This window comes from Zosterops lateralis (genome assembly GCF_965231275.1).
Source record: "Zosterops lateralis genome assembly, chromosome: 6".
Lineage (NCBI taxonomy): Eukaryota > Metazoa > Chordata > Aves > Passeriformes > Zosteropidae > Zosterops > Zosterops lateralis.
Window position 1 is genome coordinate 15,050,985 of NC_139761.1, and position 17,601 is coordinate 15,068,585.

Here is a 17,601-nt window from a genome sequence, read left to right on the forward strand (position 1 = left end):
AGTGCAAAGGACTGATGAAAACATGCACAAGACACCAGAGCTATTGCAGAAGGAAAATGTCCAGTCCAAAAAATGTCTAAACAGAGCATTTAAAGATTACATTGAAGGAATTTTGGGTTATTGAATAGAGCATTAAATAAATTAATCAGTCTAAAATGACAGACAGTGACGGCCAAGGAGGAGCAAAAGACAGACTGTTTACAGAACTCATATGCTTATTAAGGGGAGAAAGGGCTTCAAATTTCTGAACTTACTGGTTGTTCTGCAATGCTCTAGTAAAGGCATCAAAAGGGCATACACAGTTTTGAGTCCTGTTCTACAGCTGGCTACTGACTACCTGAATTTTCTCCCTAAGAACAGACTGAGCAGTTTTCTGTGGCCCACAGGTGAGTAGCTGACCCTTGAGTCAGCTGTGCCTGGGGAACTGGGAGTATCTGTTTGCATTAATGAACCAAAAGCAGAAGCCAGGAGGAGCCAGCCCAAGGTCACCTGTACACCTACATCAATACTGAATGTTAAACATCATAAAACTTGAAGAAGGTTTTAAAGAAATTTGTGATTTACAAGATCCTATGCCAGACTGCAGAGCAAATAAATATTTCCACAGAACCCAAACAATTCCTGTGACTTAAGACAAAGAACACAGCTAAATCCAACTGTGATGTAGGAAGCTTAAGAATTCAGACAGTGCTTAATCCAAAGAAACTTTTTGTTTCTTCACGCAGACAGCATACATCCAGTATTATTACTATGTTAAATAAATACCCTCCATAGGTAAGTGCTTTTATTTATTTTAATTATAAAAGATGCCCTGAGAATTTCTTTTTCAAGAACATGCATGTACAGCATTGTCCTAGGTTTTATTTTGAGTAAATCATCATCCAGGTTTTTACATTATAAAAAGTAACCACACGCACATATGCATACACAGACCAGATCATCTTTATCATACACCAATAAATTTTAAAAACCATATATTTATTTCTGATATCAATATATTTATGCTGCCTCCATTTTGAAAGAGAAGCTGACAATAGCTTCATAATCTCTCTCAAGTATTGGCATAAATAGAACTTTTCAAAATATGATTGCATGTTTTTCACATAAATTTTGATAGAAACATTAGCATTAATACAAACAAATGCAGATGACATCACTGAACCATGACAGCTTGCAATAGCAGCTGATTAAAAAACAGATTCATTATTATGAATTATTAAAGTAAAAATACAATTTGAAATACTAAAATTAAAACAAGTATTTATACAACAAAACTCAAGAAACAAAACTTTTTTACATCATCCGGAGACATTTGCTTTTAGATTGCTTTGAAACTTATATAGAACTTTTATGAACTTAGTACTTGTAAAAACATTAATTCCAAATTCACAGCACAATGCTTCAAAAGTCTATGTGTTTTTATAGACTGATCAATGGTTCTGGACTTTGGTCTTAAACTAAGTTTTCAGATTCTTTAAATTGTGGGACTACTTTTTCATATTCATAACAATTCCTTCTATTTCTTGCTTAAAATATGGGAGCTAAGAGTTGCTAAGATTGTAAATAAGCCAATTAAATAATGGGTATGTGCATTCTAAATCCAAGACTTCAAACTACAAAGGCATAACTGAAGAAAACAAAATCTTCTCCTTAGCTGCAGCAGTTAAGAGCACATAGCTGAAGTTATATTTCATATCATTTCACTATGATGTTAGAATTCTGCAACCATTACAGTGTTAAACAGAACATATTTTACAGCTTGGAATTTTATTTAGAAGATTTAGTTTAAAAAATTTAACATTGCAGGATGCATTTTATTCAGTCCAGGCATTAGAGAGTCCCATCTGCTGCTACCACCCTGTCCCATCAGAACGTTGCTTCCTCCAGTCTCTGGTTCCTTCATTTTTCTGTCAGATGATCTAGGAATTTGATTTTCTGTTTTTTCTTTCATGCAAAAGAAGAAATGCATATAATAGGTTGTTACTATATTATTACATTACATAAGATATTAAACTGCCATTGTCCACAACATTTTAACATAACTCTTAGCTGCTGTACTTTAAAAACTACGAGCTGCTCTATTGTGCCCACCGAAAAAGCCAAATGGGCATATTCTGAGGGCATTCCTCTCAAGAAGGGTGAAGTTCTCCATGAAGTTGTCTACAGAAGGTCTTGTACAGTGAGCTAGTTAAGGTGGTACAAGCAGTCTACTCACAGCTACAAAGTGTGCCAAAAGTCTGGCACATTACACTGTGATTTCTAGGTGTTCTGTTAACCAAAGGTCATTTGGGTAATTTCTGGATTTTTCATGCCTTAATTTTTTAATCTTTAGATCTATTTTTTTTCAGTTTCAAATAGTTGTAGCTGTGTCAATTAACAACTATTTGTATCAGTCAGAAATATTTCAAAGAATGAGGTGTAACTAACTCTTGGAAATATTAATTTGCATCAATGTTTTACAGCATCATTTAAAAATAACACAACATATTGTTTGGTTTAACTGTTCTAAAACTGCCAAATATTTAAAAGCTTCATACATTATATGATAATATATCAGTGTCAGGATACCTACAGGCTTCATCATAGAAATGGGATGCAAAACACATGCCAGTCCCACTGGAACTCAGAACTTCCAGCATCTTAAATGTCATGATGAAAACATGATTAAAAGCTGTAAGTAACCAACTCAAAGTGTAGTAGATCAGTGGCAGAACTATTTCATATTGTGCTTAACTTTCTAAGCAATTACATGACTGGATGAAAGACATTACTTTAAGATACTTATCTGAAACATATAATAGGTACATCATGGTCATGCACCAAACTGGATGTCTTATAGGTCAGTTGTGAGCATCTTATAAAATACTGGTATTTATTGCTGCATAAAAATTAATTTTCTAATTTATTATTAGAAAGTTAATTTTTATGCAACAACAAATCTGCTCCCTCTTTTTACAAGATGGAAAACCTGGACCACACATCCTTGAAGAAAACTTTGATTCAAAGTGAAATAAAATCAGCCAATATCTGTATGTATATAGGCAAGATGCAAAATACTTAAATGCTATCTATAAAGTGGATATATTCATTGACAAATCTATAAAGTTTCTAAATAGTTTAAAGAAATGTATGTTGAACATTTGCACTCATATTACAGCAATATAAACTCAAGCAAAAGATCTTATTCTCAGAAAGCTTAATCTCATAAAGCTGAAAACATTCAAAAGAATATAATAAAGCTACATAGCATAATGATACAAGATCAGACTGCTTGACAGAACACAGTGTTCATGATTTCTGTCAATGTCTGCAATAGGATGATTCATGATTTAACTGGCAACTCTTCAAGAGGAAGTCAGAAAAACTTCTCTGTTCTGCATATTAAGTAAGATCTCTTGTGGGACAAATTACTCAACCAGTGCTCTTTCTGATTCTTTCCTATTCCATCAGGTACTTAAAGCAGGTAGTCATCTCTTTTGTGATTCCCCCATTAAGTTATACAGGTGCTACTTTAGCATAATTCTGGTATTTTCTATGGCCTAAGTATTACCTATTAGCAACTGACACCTACACAAAAACAAAACTTCCCTGACATCTGCTTGTGAGCACTGGATCACAATTTATTATTTTTTTTTCCTGGCAACTACGTTATTTTCATAAAGAGATAAAACTTTAATTGGCACACCCTTATGAATTAGTTCAAACTTAATGTTTGAACGCATGAGTGTTAAGAAAAGACTTCCACATATTTTACTTCTAGAAAAAGAAACATATTAGAATTTATCTTATTCAAGTTTCAGAGCCAGCAAACTGAAAGTTAGGTCTTACCAGAACTGAGATGGTCAGTGCAAATTTTAACCAGCACATATGTAAATCTGCATGATGATATAGTAAAAAAAAATACCCAAATATTATATTCTCACCTTAGTGAGTTTTCTGCCTTAGTCAGTCCACCAAAGGTGATGCTCCTTGATGAGCATCTATTCAATTGTACCTCTCACTGTACAATTGTCAAATTCTTCTCTCAGAGTGATTTCTGTCAGCTGCTTATATATTTGGATATCAAATTTTTCCATCATTAACTTAGAAAATAATGCTTTCTTGAAACAGATATTTTTGTTGTTTTGTTGTTGTTATTTTTTTAATTTAAGTGTGCACATATTTAGTACCAGGCCTGACTTCCCAAGTAGAATAAAGATAAAAAGTACAGCTAAACACATCTGTGATTGAATGCATTTACCACCAAACATTCCTGTATCTTTATCTCTTAATATCTCCTTATAGAGCTGCTTCATTTTCTTAGGAAAACAGTGAAGTATTGGGTCAGTTTACAAAAGAGAAGTTGAATCTACAGCACAGTAGACATTAGACCACCTTGAGAGATGTCTTTTCCCATAAGAACACAGAACACTAAAACTCTTACCCTGAACTAAATGTAGGACATCCTAAACTTCCTCTTCTTTCCTCAAAAATGTTTTTCTTCCCCTGGTATATTCTCTTTAGCTTCTGACCCTATGCAGTTCAGGGACTTTCTGAACCAGACAAAGTACCCAGACCATTGTGTTTGATCAGATACCTACTTTCAAATACTCTGCTCCTAAGGTATTCGTTTGGGAACAGTACACAGAGACTTGAAGCTGTGTTTCTTACATTCCACTCTCCTGCCTGAAGACAAAAGTGCAAACTGCTCTGTGTGAGCTTTTTCCTGTCCCTCTGTATTTAAACAAAAGATATCAGTTTTATTTTAAATGAAAGATAGAGAAAGCTTCAAAGTTTGGAAACATTTTATGTGATATAAAATATATGTCTAACTAACCTTTTCACCTCACTGCTTCGTGAATATTAATTCATCCATTTTCTCCAAATCCTTGTGGGACAGCAAATAATTAGAATTTCTACAGATTGCTAAAAATATTTACATTTGAACTAATTTTCTGGTTTTAAAGCAAGGAAAAGAGGCATACAGTGATTAGGGTGAAAGAAAATAAGGTTTTGAGCACACCTAATTTTTGAAACTATGTAGCACTCCATGACATTTTATGTTCTCAAGATGAATGCCCCATTTACTTTATAGATAACTGAAAATGTCAGCATGTCTACTAATCTAACTGCTGACTTTGAAATGGTGTGCTTTGAAATAAGTGACCCCCTAATGATCACCTATAAAAAGTCTGAAGAACTGTGGGTAGTACTAAGAGAAGCCATTAGACACTAGCAAAGGCAGGGACAGAGGGCAAAGTGATTTGGCACCTTACAGTACTATTCCTGTGAAACCACAAACTCAAACAATGAGATCATCTGCATTCACAGCATACCTTCCAAACTCCTCTACAAGATAAAAGCAGTTTTAAAAACTATATGTCACTATGCAAGCTTGAGTTCATTCTAGAAAACAATTTACCTTATACAGTGAAGATGGTAGAATTCCAGCAGAAAAAAGTCAAGTACACAAGCAGCTAAATGAATACTGCTCTGAGAAATTCCTTTTTTGCTTGCTAAACTTTTGAGTGCTTTATTTTAAAATTGAGTAATTTTATTAACTTAAAATCCTGAGTAAAGCTGGGCAGATGTTCTGGTTTGTTTTTTAAAGGAAACTGAAAATACAGAAGTGGAAAAATATGTTCATACAGATATTTAATTCACCAAAACAGACCATCACTATTGTTTCCTCTTTATACCTGGCAAACCAGTATAAGATGTTTCCTCTTTCCTATCTTAGCTTCCAGTGGTAGTTTCTGTTACATTGAAATCTACTTCCCCAGACTCCTTTTCTTGCTGTAGCTGGCTCCTTCCCTTTCTCCATTCTGCCTTGGCTAAGAATGCAAATCTCTGCTAGCAAAGAAAAGTCTCAGTTTGAGCCCACAAAATTACAGCTAGTCCAATGACAGTAATTTAGTTACAGTGTAAAAGGAATCTGCAGGGGATTTGCTGCTAGAGTCTAGAGAGATTTGGGTGAGTATATGCCACAGTGATTTTCTATGACTTACAGTTTTAGCACAGGAGCAAAAAATACATCTTTGATTTTGTTCTTGCAAAATGCTGAACAGCATAGGCTGATGTTTAAAGGAAAGCAGCCTGAGGGAGATGCCTGGCATTGATTTTTTCTTTTTTTAAATGGCTATGGTAAGGCAAAGAAGGCAGCATTACTAACAAGTACCAGCACCAGTTCATCATAAGTCTCAAGATTCATCACAGAATTGTTATATAATGATACCTAAACATATATAAGTCCACAAAAAGAGGGAAAATGAAAAACTAAGTAGTCTAAAAATACTTCTATTTCTCCAACTACAGGCAGCTAAATCACTGTGACTGTAGTTATTACATATCAAAGGCACTAATCTTCACTTTGTCCTATTCCACCCTCTCAATTATGTACCAGCTGAATGCAAATATATGCAGGAGAAACAATGTAAAAGACTAATTAGAAAGTAATGCCATCTTAGAAACACTTATAATTGCATACATCACATTTCTACCCTGCTATTTTAGTATTTCAAAATCTGTGTGAAGTATAATAAATACAGGCCTAATTTTACATGGCTCATTTGAGCTCCCTTTGAAAACGTTACCCCTAGGCTCAATTTAACATCTTGTCAACAACTTACATGCTCATCCTTCGGGACTGACTCTCCTTATTTCCATTGTTCTTTTGGTCAGCTGAGTTGAATAAGTTGCGAGAACAACTAGAAGGGAAGGCAGCATTCCCACTATTCCCAGCAGAATGAGTCCGGAATGAATCATCTGAAACATGGAGGTGAAACTCAGACAAAGAATTTTGGTTGAAAACAATGCACAGAAAGTAAACAGAATGAGCTGTTTTTCCTGTGGCAATAGTGGCACATTTCCTATGGCACTAGTCCAAAACTTTAATGAAATGGTTTCTACTTAACATTTCTTCAAGTATTTTTATGAAAAAGTCTCACTCAATAACTGGCATACACATTTTCAATGAAAATATTAATATATTTAATGTATGTAAAGAGTGTGATTTCTTGGGCCAATCTTTAGCTGCTTAAAATTTAGCTATTTAATGTAATTTAATTGCCTAGTGCCTATTGGTGAATGGAAAGACAGGTTTCTCTAGAAAGTCATTAATCTTAATCTTATCTTTAATCATCCAAACACTTTAAAATTTAATGGACAGAACTGCAAACAGTAGTTTCTCTCTCTTAATTCACTAGAAGTTTTACATAATATTCATCCCCCTCAAAACCCAACCTTTTAACGATATCTGGAATTCCAACCAGGACATGACAAACTCAATTTATTTTTACTATTTTAAAATGTAAATTAAAAAATGTGTAGAAAAAAAAATAATCTGAAAACCACACTTACTAGACTAGAACTTAAATGCCCAAATTTATTGGATATCTATTATTCTGCTTTCTTTAGGAGAATGACATCCTAGAGTATGCCTGTCTAATTGGGCCCATATATTCAACACCCAAACAAGAAAACCATACATTACATTAAAATAAATTACAATATCCTACTTACCACTAAAGGATAACATACAACTCTTTCCCATTCCTGGTACTGAAGATGTATATCCTGTAGCAGAACTTTTACTTCAAAAAAAACCAAACAAAACAAAACCAAATTAGTTATTTCCAGGAGTGTTCCTCTCAATTGTATCATGCTGCTGTTTAATAGTATTGGAGGTTATTTCTGAGTTCATATGAAAAAATTAGATGAGAAAGCTATGCTGAAATTTCTTTAAGAATTACAAAAATACAAAGTACAAAATTAGATTTACCAATTTATATTGAAAATTATTTTAATATATGATAAAAGGTGACATATCAAAAGGAATTCATAACCATTTCTAGGCTTCAGCATGCCTTAGATGGTATTTCTTCCCTCAGTTAAATCAATTAAACAGAAATCTGAAAATGTTAGTCACAATTCAGTGACCACATCAGAGATCCATGAGCATTAATTTCATAAGAGCAGTCTATTAGCAAACATTTGCCTATGAGGTAAGCAATGAAGATTATAAAGATACTTAGGGCACTTGTCTATGTTGCTGTATTTTGGATGCAGTATTTGAGTACTGAAAGATTGGCTTCGAACCAGCTTGGATTTTTTTTCTTCTTTGCCTAAAATGATAAAGAACATTTTTTAATATGAATATTGCATTTCCTCAGTAATTAAGAACACTTTTAAATATATTTTTCTGTCATCCTATGGTAAATGAAGGAAGGATATGATTTAAATACTTCAATTTAAAAAAATAAACCTTAAGTCATTATTTATACACCACAGAGTAAAAGAAAACTAAAAACCATATAAAATGCATTCAGTTCTAGGAGAATAATCTTTTCCTCTGTGCAGTAGGTGAAACTTGGGTCCACAGATGTCAACAGCAGCTTTGCTGGATATAACCTGATGATGTGAGATCACAGTGTTCCAGGTGAGTTTTTGAACTTTCTTACCTGCTGATGTACCAGAAGAGCTTCCAGAAATAGAGAGATTGATACTTTTTGCCAACACTGATGACGTTTTACTGTCTCTACCTACAAAAAAAAAAAAAAAAAAAAAAAAAAAAAAAAAAAAAAAAAAAAAAAAAAAAAAAATCCAGTATAATCCCTTCCCTTTTAAAACCTAAATTTATATAAAAGAGAGGACATAACACATTACGGTCCTGAAGCAATGAGCAATAATATCTAATCCAGTGCTACTAGCACTTCAGAAATACCACAGAAAAGTACACTATATCCCAAAGCTAAAAATAAGAGAGAACTAAAATTGCAATGTATTTTATTAAAAAAGCCAAAATAAAACATATATATTATTATATATTATATATATTATGAGGCATTTTTTCATAAAGAACCTCAGAAACATATAGCAACAACATTTATTTCCTATTTCTAAAGCCATATATCCATATTTATCGTATAAAGTTTCTCTTCCCTCCTCCTTTCTCTACTACCTTTGTAGAAGAGTAAAGCATGCATAAACATGTACACAAATAAACAAACTTACGCTTCTTTTCAAACATTTTATCATTAATATTTGTAGTTCTTCCTTCATTTTTCTGCTTCTCTTTTTCTAATTGTTCCTAAAAGAATAAATAATTTCCTTAGATATTACTCAGGTAAAATGAAATAAACTGTGTTCCCAAATAACAGTTCATTTCTACTCTCTCCTGCTTATAATACAATCCCTGATGAATATCCAGAGAACCAATTAAGTAGTACAGAAAAAAACCAGGGTACAGGGTATTTTTAAATATCTCATTTAAAAACCACAATCTGAAGAAAGCTCAGAGTTGAAGCTCACATCTATAACTTATAATTAAAATTATGCCTGGCTTTTGGGGTTTTTTGTATTCAAAAAATAAAAAATACAGACATTGGCAGCTGGCAATGTAAAAACTTTCTGTAACACAGACACTCTGAAAATAGAACAAGCAACTTTTATTTCATACAATTCAATGGAAATGTATTTCTTAAGTTTTAAGGTGTGTCACATATATTCAAACCTTATAAAGATCTAAAATTAACATCTACAGTTGATAAATCCTTATGAAAAAATCAAGTATATAAAAATGTTCAGGTTCATAGAATTTATTTGCCCTTCTGTAATACCACCCAGCCTAAAAGTATATTCCATTTGGTGAATAAATATCACTCCAACTTCAAAAAACTAAGCAATATTAGCTTATATTATATACTATTTTCATAATAAAAATTGTTAAACGAAAAATAATTGCTCTAATCTATTTTTTTCATGTAGTTCTAATTACTACCCAATCAAGAAAAGAAAGAAGTAACTAATTCAGGTCAGGGTTGCTGGAATATCGTTTCTACAAAGTCAGCAACTAAAATTAAGGAAACTCACTAACATATTCAATATTAAAATATTTAGCATTCAGATACATTTAGGTGGGTTGCATGGCTCTTCATCTGTTTGGGACTGCAACATGTCACAATTCACTGTGTCCACCTCAGGTTCCCCAAAAGCACACCTCTCACAGGCAATGCTTAATGAGGCCTTTGTGATACAGAAGGGTTGCACATATCAGTGGCCTATATCATAAAAATTCAGGTGCTTTTCTAAATACAGCTGTAGAAACAGGGTAAAATTTGATGTCATCATACAATACACAGTAACACAGAGTACACGAGGCTATTTTGCACCACACAAATACTTACAGTATAAAAGCATTAACTGTATCTACCTGAAGACTGCTAGAGCCAGGTTCAAGAGTTTGAGTGTGTGTAAGCAGGTCCTGAAACAAAGCTGAACCACTGGCTCAAGAAGTGGCAGCAAGTCTGTGGGTCAGGTATATTTGCTCATACTGACCTGCAATAAACCTAGTGACATCAAAGTGGGCCACAAATGTAGGAAAGAGTGATATTTTTGGGACACTCTTGAATCTCTTTTGGTTCACTAAAAAGAAGTTCATTTACTGCAAGTCAGAGGGACCACAGTAACAATCTTAGGATCTTCTGAATCCTATCAGCTGCTCAGTTTCTGCCACCTCAGGCTGGAGGGGAGGCAGCAGACAGGACGACTGCAGTGGTCTAATCTGGGCTTGTGGGGAAGATATAAGGTGTGTGCTAAAGTGCCTGCTACACCTTCTGCCTTTCTCTTTTTCCTGGCTAATAGGAAAGCCTGTAACACAGAGCATTCTTTGCCTTCATTGGGACAAAAGAAGTTATGAGATTAATTTCTTTGCCTAGGGAAGCCACATGTGAATTCCGAGGTGTTCCATTGATCAGTTTATCATGTTATACATGGTATTCCTCAAGAAACTCAAGTTTGCCTTTCTAACTGATACAGCAAAATTTAGGTAGTAAAGAAAAAAAAAGTTACATGTTATTTGGAAGGACTTAACCCTAATATAAAGTGTAAAATGAAACCGTACACAGATTATGAACCTATTCAGCCTCTTCAAAATATGCATTTCCCCTACCTTAAAATTATTGCCTCATTAATATGTAGCTACAAACTATTTAAAAATAATGACAGTGTACTGATAAAATATACCATTTCCAAAAGGAGATGTTCTTGTCTCTCTTTTCCTCGATCCAATAAATCATTTTCATAAAATCTTTTCTGAAACTTCAAAATAAAATCAATAAAAATAAAAAAAAAAAAAATCACTACATGAAAATGGAAACTAAGAGTAAATGATAAGTACTAGAGTTAGTAAGTACTTACAGCATCTACAGAGATCTCCATCCTGTCCAGTTCTAACACCGTCTACAACGAAAATTAAACCATTATTTATTAATACTCAATGGCATGACACACTTTGAAGTAAAAAATTGCCTTTTCTTCCTAAGTATTTTAAGCCTATGCTTTTATTTTTATTTTTGTGGTACAAATGCAGTTTACAAGTGTCAGAGAGTATTCTCAGAGCCCTGCTGAGACTCTCAATGAACAGATTCACAGAATATCTACATGGAAATCAAAATACACTCAAGAAAGCACCACAGCAAGAATAGCTATAGCACAGGCTTAGGAACCAGGACTGAACAAAGTAACTGAGGAATTTGTGTATAACTCAGAAGGTTCCACATAGGTTCACCCAGTCTCTTTCCTGCAGACTGGCCCTGTAAGGAAGCCTCCTACTTAAGCTATTTCATTTCATGGTTTCCAAATTCGAGACTAAGCACGGGCATTCCTTAAAGATGTATTTTTTTGAATATTCACATTAAAACCACGTTTGTAATATTTTAAAATGCTGCAAATGCTTTGTCTGCATATTGCAAAATACATGGACTAACAAGATATCTCTGTCTTACAGACCTGATGAGTTTTACTAGAATCAACATTCAATCTTTCTCTAGTCATTTGCTATTTTTTCATAAATGGTCCTTAAGCCAAAATCCTGAATTCAAATCACGACAAAATAACTGCAATATAAGTAACCAAGGAAACATCAACACTCCTAAATTTCACAGAACGTACTATACTGTATTATCTTTTAACTGTTCAAAATTACATAACAGACAATGGAATTTTTAATCTCCCGTTCTTACATTGAGAAAATCAACAGAAAGCGTAACTTCAGTCATCTGAACTTTCAGTGATAAACCCAAGATAAAATGCTGCTTAAAAAAGAAAAATGCTTACTCTTTTCACAATAGTCAGGACATCTTTGTCTTTCTCTTGACACAGAAGTTTCCTTATACATAACTCCAACTGCTGAAGTAAATGTTTATCAGTGGGAATCTTCAGAGTAGATTTGACTTTTGGCAACAAACAGCATAGCTTCATTCTACAAAAAAAACCCCAAACAACCCAAATATTAACTTTTTGATGCAGATGTTTAATGTATATTGTTAATTCTCAATTTATTGCATACTAGCATTTGACACAAAATAATTAGGTTAATAATTAGGTCTTATTTTTCAGAAGTGATTGTTGCTTATGTGTCCAGACATACTGTTTTCAAAAAGTCTCTACAGATCATTAATACAGTCCAAGTAAAGATATTTGGTTTGCCTGTTTTTTTTAATCTAGAAAATTAAGGAGACCTCCTTAATTTGCACAACTGACTTTATCAGTCACCTAAATATCCTGGAAATCTGGTCCATTGGTACAAAGGAGCCCAAGTCTCATTAAAAAATCATGTTACTGCACGTAGTAGCATGTAATAGTGACTAGTTTTAATCTATAGAATTATATTAAAAGAAACACCAAGAACAATACATGGGGATATTCTCTCAGAGTCAACTGGCTTTGGACCAGAGACAATCCTTTGCCAGACATGGTTACTCTGATTATAAACATTCAAAACAAATTTCTCATATGAATTATTTTTTCAATTTTTATATCTTCAAAATATTTTAATCACGAATTAGTCACAATTTCCCATATACCAAGAGTTACCCCACACTGTAGAAATCCAGAATAGTATCCTCTTAAGTCTGTTTTAAAACCATCAGCTAACAATGTCTAGCCTGTAAACTTCACCAGAGACAGTGCATTTCTTTTGTACAGAAACAATCCAGAAAAGAATTAAGACAAAATGAATTTTAATGTCAGTTAAGGAGGGATTGCAAGTTAGTCCAAGTTTCCATTAAATTGTAATATTGTACCCACAGAGATTTTAATTAAAATATTTGTTAAGAGGAATAAGCTACTTCAGATTATATACAAATTTAGTTTATTGTTTTAATACAATCCTCTTAATTTAATGACATAATACATGAATATTAGTCATCATAGAAAATGATTTCATTTTTAGGATCCTGCTGAGTTGAAATGTGGTAGTTATAGTAAACACAGTGTCTATTTAAACAGTTTCACTTAGTAATAAACCGTATGTGGCAAAGCTTACTGAGTGCACACATGTATAGGCAAATTAAGCTTACATAAACCTCTGTGCAGCATTAATATAAGATGTTCAGATATGTTAATGATGACAACATAAATGACACAGAAACAAGATTAAAAGCATAAAATCACACAAAATATGTGACAAAAAAAGATCTACTTTCTTAATGGTAAAAACTGCCTGGTCCCTATCTGTTTAGAAAACGAAGGAAAAACAGTTACTACAAAAGTAACAGGAAAAACACTGTATAAAAATGAATAACTGACAAAATTCCCTAATATTATTGTATTGTTTTTCAATTTTCCTTAAAAAAGAAGTAAATACCCTTTTCCATAATGTAAAACCTGTTCTAAGTTGTTTAGTTCAGACCACTGAAAGAATTGCTTGAGTGTTTTACTCTACACATAGTGACAATGAAATGGATGGGAATTAGTGGAGATTGAAGCTGTGTTCTCTCCCTGCACTCATGAAACAGAATATTACTTTCTTCCCATCTATTACTGTCTCTCCTCTGTCTTATTGTTTGTTCCCTTCACTCCCAAACCTTGGTGCTTTTGATCAGTCTCTCAAGCACTCAGAACTGCCCCGCTTCTGGAATTTTCTAGCACCATTCCCACACTCTCCTGCATCTTTAATACTGGTCATTCTGAAGGCTCTTTATGTTTTTATTCACATCCCATTATTTAGGCAAAACATGAAACTTCTAACAGTATTTCTTAATATATTATACACTGCTACATATTCTTCATACCTGACATTTGCCACTGGGTCATGTGTAAGTTCAAGCACAGGTAAAAAGAAGTATTTACAGAAGAATGATTTTGAAAACAGTTCCATAATGAATTCACATGTATCTAAAAACCGAAGTCTGTTCCAGTAACTTTTTCCTTGGCCCAGTTCTGAAAAATAAAAATTTGCAGATATTATCTGTCAAGTTTTCAATGTCAGATAGAAAACATTTCATAGGTTGACCTTTGACTTAAAGATGGTAATCATAGTCATCAAAAGACAATTTCTCAGCCTATCTCAAATATTTCTTTTTACTTAAAAACTAATTTTGTCAGTGAGCACTTCAAAAAGCAAAAGAGCAAGTGACCTAGCTACTGTGTTAAACAAAGTCCTATATGCCTCTCAAACTGCGTCATAGGAGTACCAGAATTACTGTGTAAACATTAAGGAATGTTAATGAGAACTTTTAAAACTTCCAAGCTATCTTTAAAACACATAGCATACACGAAAACATCAACTTTAGGTGACTGATTAATAAATTAATTTTTGAGATTTATTCAGCACTTTTGCTGAAGCCTCCAGAGAACTTTACTTCAACAGAGGAACACTGCTTTTTATATTGCTGCAACCACAGTTTAGTAATTTTGGCTAAAAGAAGTAGGGTTGGAGGGGTCTTGGTATATTATCAGTTTCTGCACTGCCTCTTTCCCAATCCCTTTATATAAACTCCAGATATATTCCTCACACATGCACGGTACATTTCGCTGGTGATATGAGCAACTGAATGCCTTCCAAGCACAGTCCCTCCAATTATGGAAGGAAATTACACTGAATAAATGCAACTGTAAAAAGATCTTCAGTCAAAACTAACTTTAATTTCTCAGTAATCGAGGAAAGACCATCTTACGTTCGATCAGTTTCTGAATAACCTCGTGTCTCTGTTCTTGTTTGCGGTTGTAGCGCAAATAAACACAGAGAGTCCGAGCAGCTGCTTTTTGGACTGGCAGGACATTCTTGAAAGAAATAAAGGGAACACAATTAAACAAATCTGAAAGAGTATGACTAAAAATATATACAGAGTTAGGAAAAAAAATAGTTAAAATCTAGCCTAACTTTATAAGTTTTGAAATAACTGTCATAATGTAAGGGAGAATTAGGAAGTCTGGACAATTCATGAGACACCTGCTTCTTTATTCCTTCTGCCCAGCATGTAGATTCAACTATTTTATAAGCACCTTAAAATATTTCATGTTTGCAAGGCATCTTTTGTATTGCAGGTGCTAAAAATAAAACTTACTGCATCTTTTTTACTACAGTTTTATTCTTCAATTAACTCAGTAAAATTTCAGACTAGTAGCTCTACATGACAATTTATTTTAGAAATGCAGAATTCTTTCATAAAGAACAAATACTATGTAATGTATGGAATCAGGAAAAAGAAGGCATATTTCAGAGGAAAAATTTTGATTTAGCTAGAAACAAACTATGTGATGATGAGCACAAAGAAAGGAGGAAGTCTTGGGCAGGAGGAAAACTGTCAATCCAAACTTTGTTTCTCAAATGGAGGCAAGTTTTCAGCAAAAATTCTCATAGAAAGATTGATACACCATATGAAAGGGATAGTACTTTAAGATTAATATAACACAGGAAGTACTACACATAGCAAATATCCAGTGGTCTGACTTGCATTAACAAATAAAAAGAAATCAGAAAGTGACAGGTGGGCTCACATTTGTCAAAATGATTGTCAACATCCTGTGAAGAAAACGGTAATAGATCTGATCACTTGATATGATATGAGGGAGACATGCATATTTTTGTAGTAACTTCTCATGTGTTCTCCATTTTAAAGAAGTTGCTGCTCTCTGTTCTGCCGTTGTTAACGCAGGAATCAAGTCAGGAATAGAGAGTAACTAGAAACAGAAAGATAAACAATAATTTTACATTTTCAAGCTGTGTGTCTTGTCACTATGCTTAAAAAGCAAATCACAACAATATAAGAAGGGAAGACTAATCTAAAAGCTATTTCAGTACCTAACTAAATACACTTTCATCTCCAACCCCTTCTCCTGACAAAGAAAAACTAAACACTGTTCTCTTTGTAACACCCTTTTGCAGATATTAAGACCATTACGCCACCTCTCCTCAGCATTCTCTTTCTAGAACCAAATGAATCCCATTTCTCTCTTATCCTTTTAATCTTTGCAGTTATTGTTCTCGATCCCCTAATTAGTTTTAGTAGGAATTAATTTTAGTAGGAATTATACATATTTTCTCAGTAAAAGGCAAAGTATTTATAGTGGCCAAGATAAATTCCCTTTAGCATTAAGGAAAATGAAACAGACTGCCACACCTGACATTGCATTTGCTGTATGTTACATATATATACAGCTGTAAACATCTGATAAATTAAAATGTTTAAAGTACACTGTCAACTTGTGTCTGTACAAGAAAATAAATTTCTTCAGTTCTTATACTGTTGCTATATCTCAATTTATCCATACATTTAGGAAGTATCCTCAAAAACAGCATCCTTCCTCTTCCATCTTAGAGGTGAGGAGTCTTGGAATAAACCATCATCCAGAGCCACATAAAATTAAATTAGAAAAAGTGGGAGCTGAGTACAGATCTCTTAATTCAGTGTCTTTACTTCAGGAAATAGATTTCCTTCTCTAGCAGAAGCCTGAAAATGGCACCCATGAGCAATTGACACAGCCATATGAAAAAGATTTAAAATAGGTATTAGCTATAATTCCCTTAATATGAAACTAAGCTTTGTTTTCACTTAACTGTGGTTAATTAGAAAAAGAACATGCATAAACTGTTAATTTCCATATTAACTCTAATCTTTCCAATTTTTTTAATATTAAAGTTTATAAAGTCAACAATCAAAAAACCAAACCAAACAGAAACTTCATTTGTGTCCAAAGCAGAAACTAATCATGAAAGCCTTTTCCTACAAAATTTGTCTGAAATTTCTTACTCCCTTCATTTAGAAAGAAAATTTAAAAATCCCCATGAGAATACTCACCTTGCTTTCTGATCCATTGTTTTCTCCTCCATTAGTCATTAGTTCAAGGATTTCAGGAAGGTGACCTACTAGGGCATCTAACACCTATTTAAAGAAAGGCTGCATGAAAAGATCTGTAAATGAACTCAACTCCCTTTTTAACTCACACCAACATATCCCTGCTGACACCTCGCAAGTTACTGCTCTCTCATGTTGAAAAAAAAAGATTACTTGCATTGATTAGTTGCATTGATGACTGATATTTTAATGCAGTAAGTAATATAAGCATTACACATTTCAGTTTTTATGGGATGAGACAAGTTTTCTAATTGGAGTAGTCTAACTTACTACTGGAGTAACCAGTATCAGAGGAAATGGTAATTTTTTTTCTCCAGTATACATGTGTCTCTTTTTTCCATCCAAAAAAGTCTCACTGTGTTAACTGCAATATAACTGATTCATGTCTATGCAAGTTACTTTGGACCAAAACTCTTTCTGTAAACCTCAATCTTCGAACCATACACAATTTCTTTATCTCCTCTTCAACTGGACAATAAAAATA

General features: G+C 33.4%; 1 protein-coding gene across 4 annotated transcripts in view; it reads right to left on the minus strand.

The window, feature by feature from the left end:
- Positions 1–833: 833 nt before the first annotated feature.
- Positions 834–17,601, minus strand: part of PPP4R4 (protein phosphatase 4 regulatory subunit 4) — a 65,359-nt gene continuing 48,591 nt past the window's right edge. For 3 of the 4 annotated variants that reach the window (XM_083862859.1, XM_083862862.1, XM_083862861.1), the window contains 13 exons: positions 17,061–17,144; positions 15,760–15,942; positions 14,937–15,042; positions 14,052–14,199; positions 12,094–12,238; positions 11,176–11,217; positions 11,002–11,076; positions 8,992–9,067; positions 8,439–8,519; positions 8,009–8,102; positions 7,501–7,571; positions 6,609–6,744; positions 834–1,944 (listed from right to left, as the gene is read on the minus strand). In XM_083862859.1, coding sequence (XP_083718985.1) covers positions 1,920–1,944; positions 6,609–6,744; positions 7,501–7,571; positions 8,009–8,102; positions 8,439–8,519; positions 8,992–9,067; positions 11,002–11,076; positions 11,176–11,217; positions 12,094–12,238; positions 14,052–14,199; positions 14,937–15,042; positions 15,760–15,942; positions 17,061–17,144 — 1,266 coding nt within the window. In that variant the 3' untranslated portion in view covers positions 834–1,919. The remainder of the gene's footprint in view (positions 1,945–6,608; positions 6,745–7,500; positions 7,572–8,008; positions 8,103–8,438; positions 8,520–8,991; positions 9,068–11,001; positions 11,077–11,175; positions 11,218–12,093; positions 12,239–14,051; positions 14,200–14,936; positions 15,043–15,759; positions 15,943–17,060; positions 17,145–17,601) is intronic. The other variant, XM_083862860.1, reaches the window with a different exon arrangement.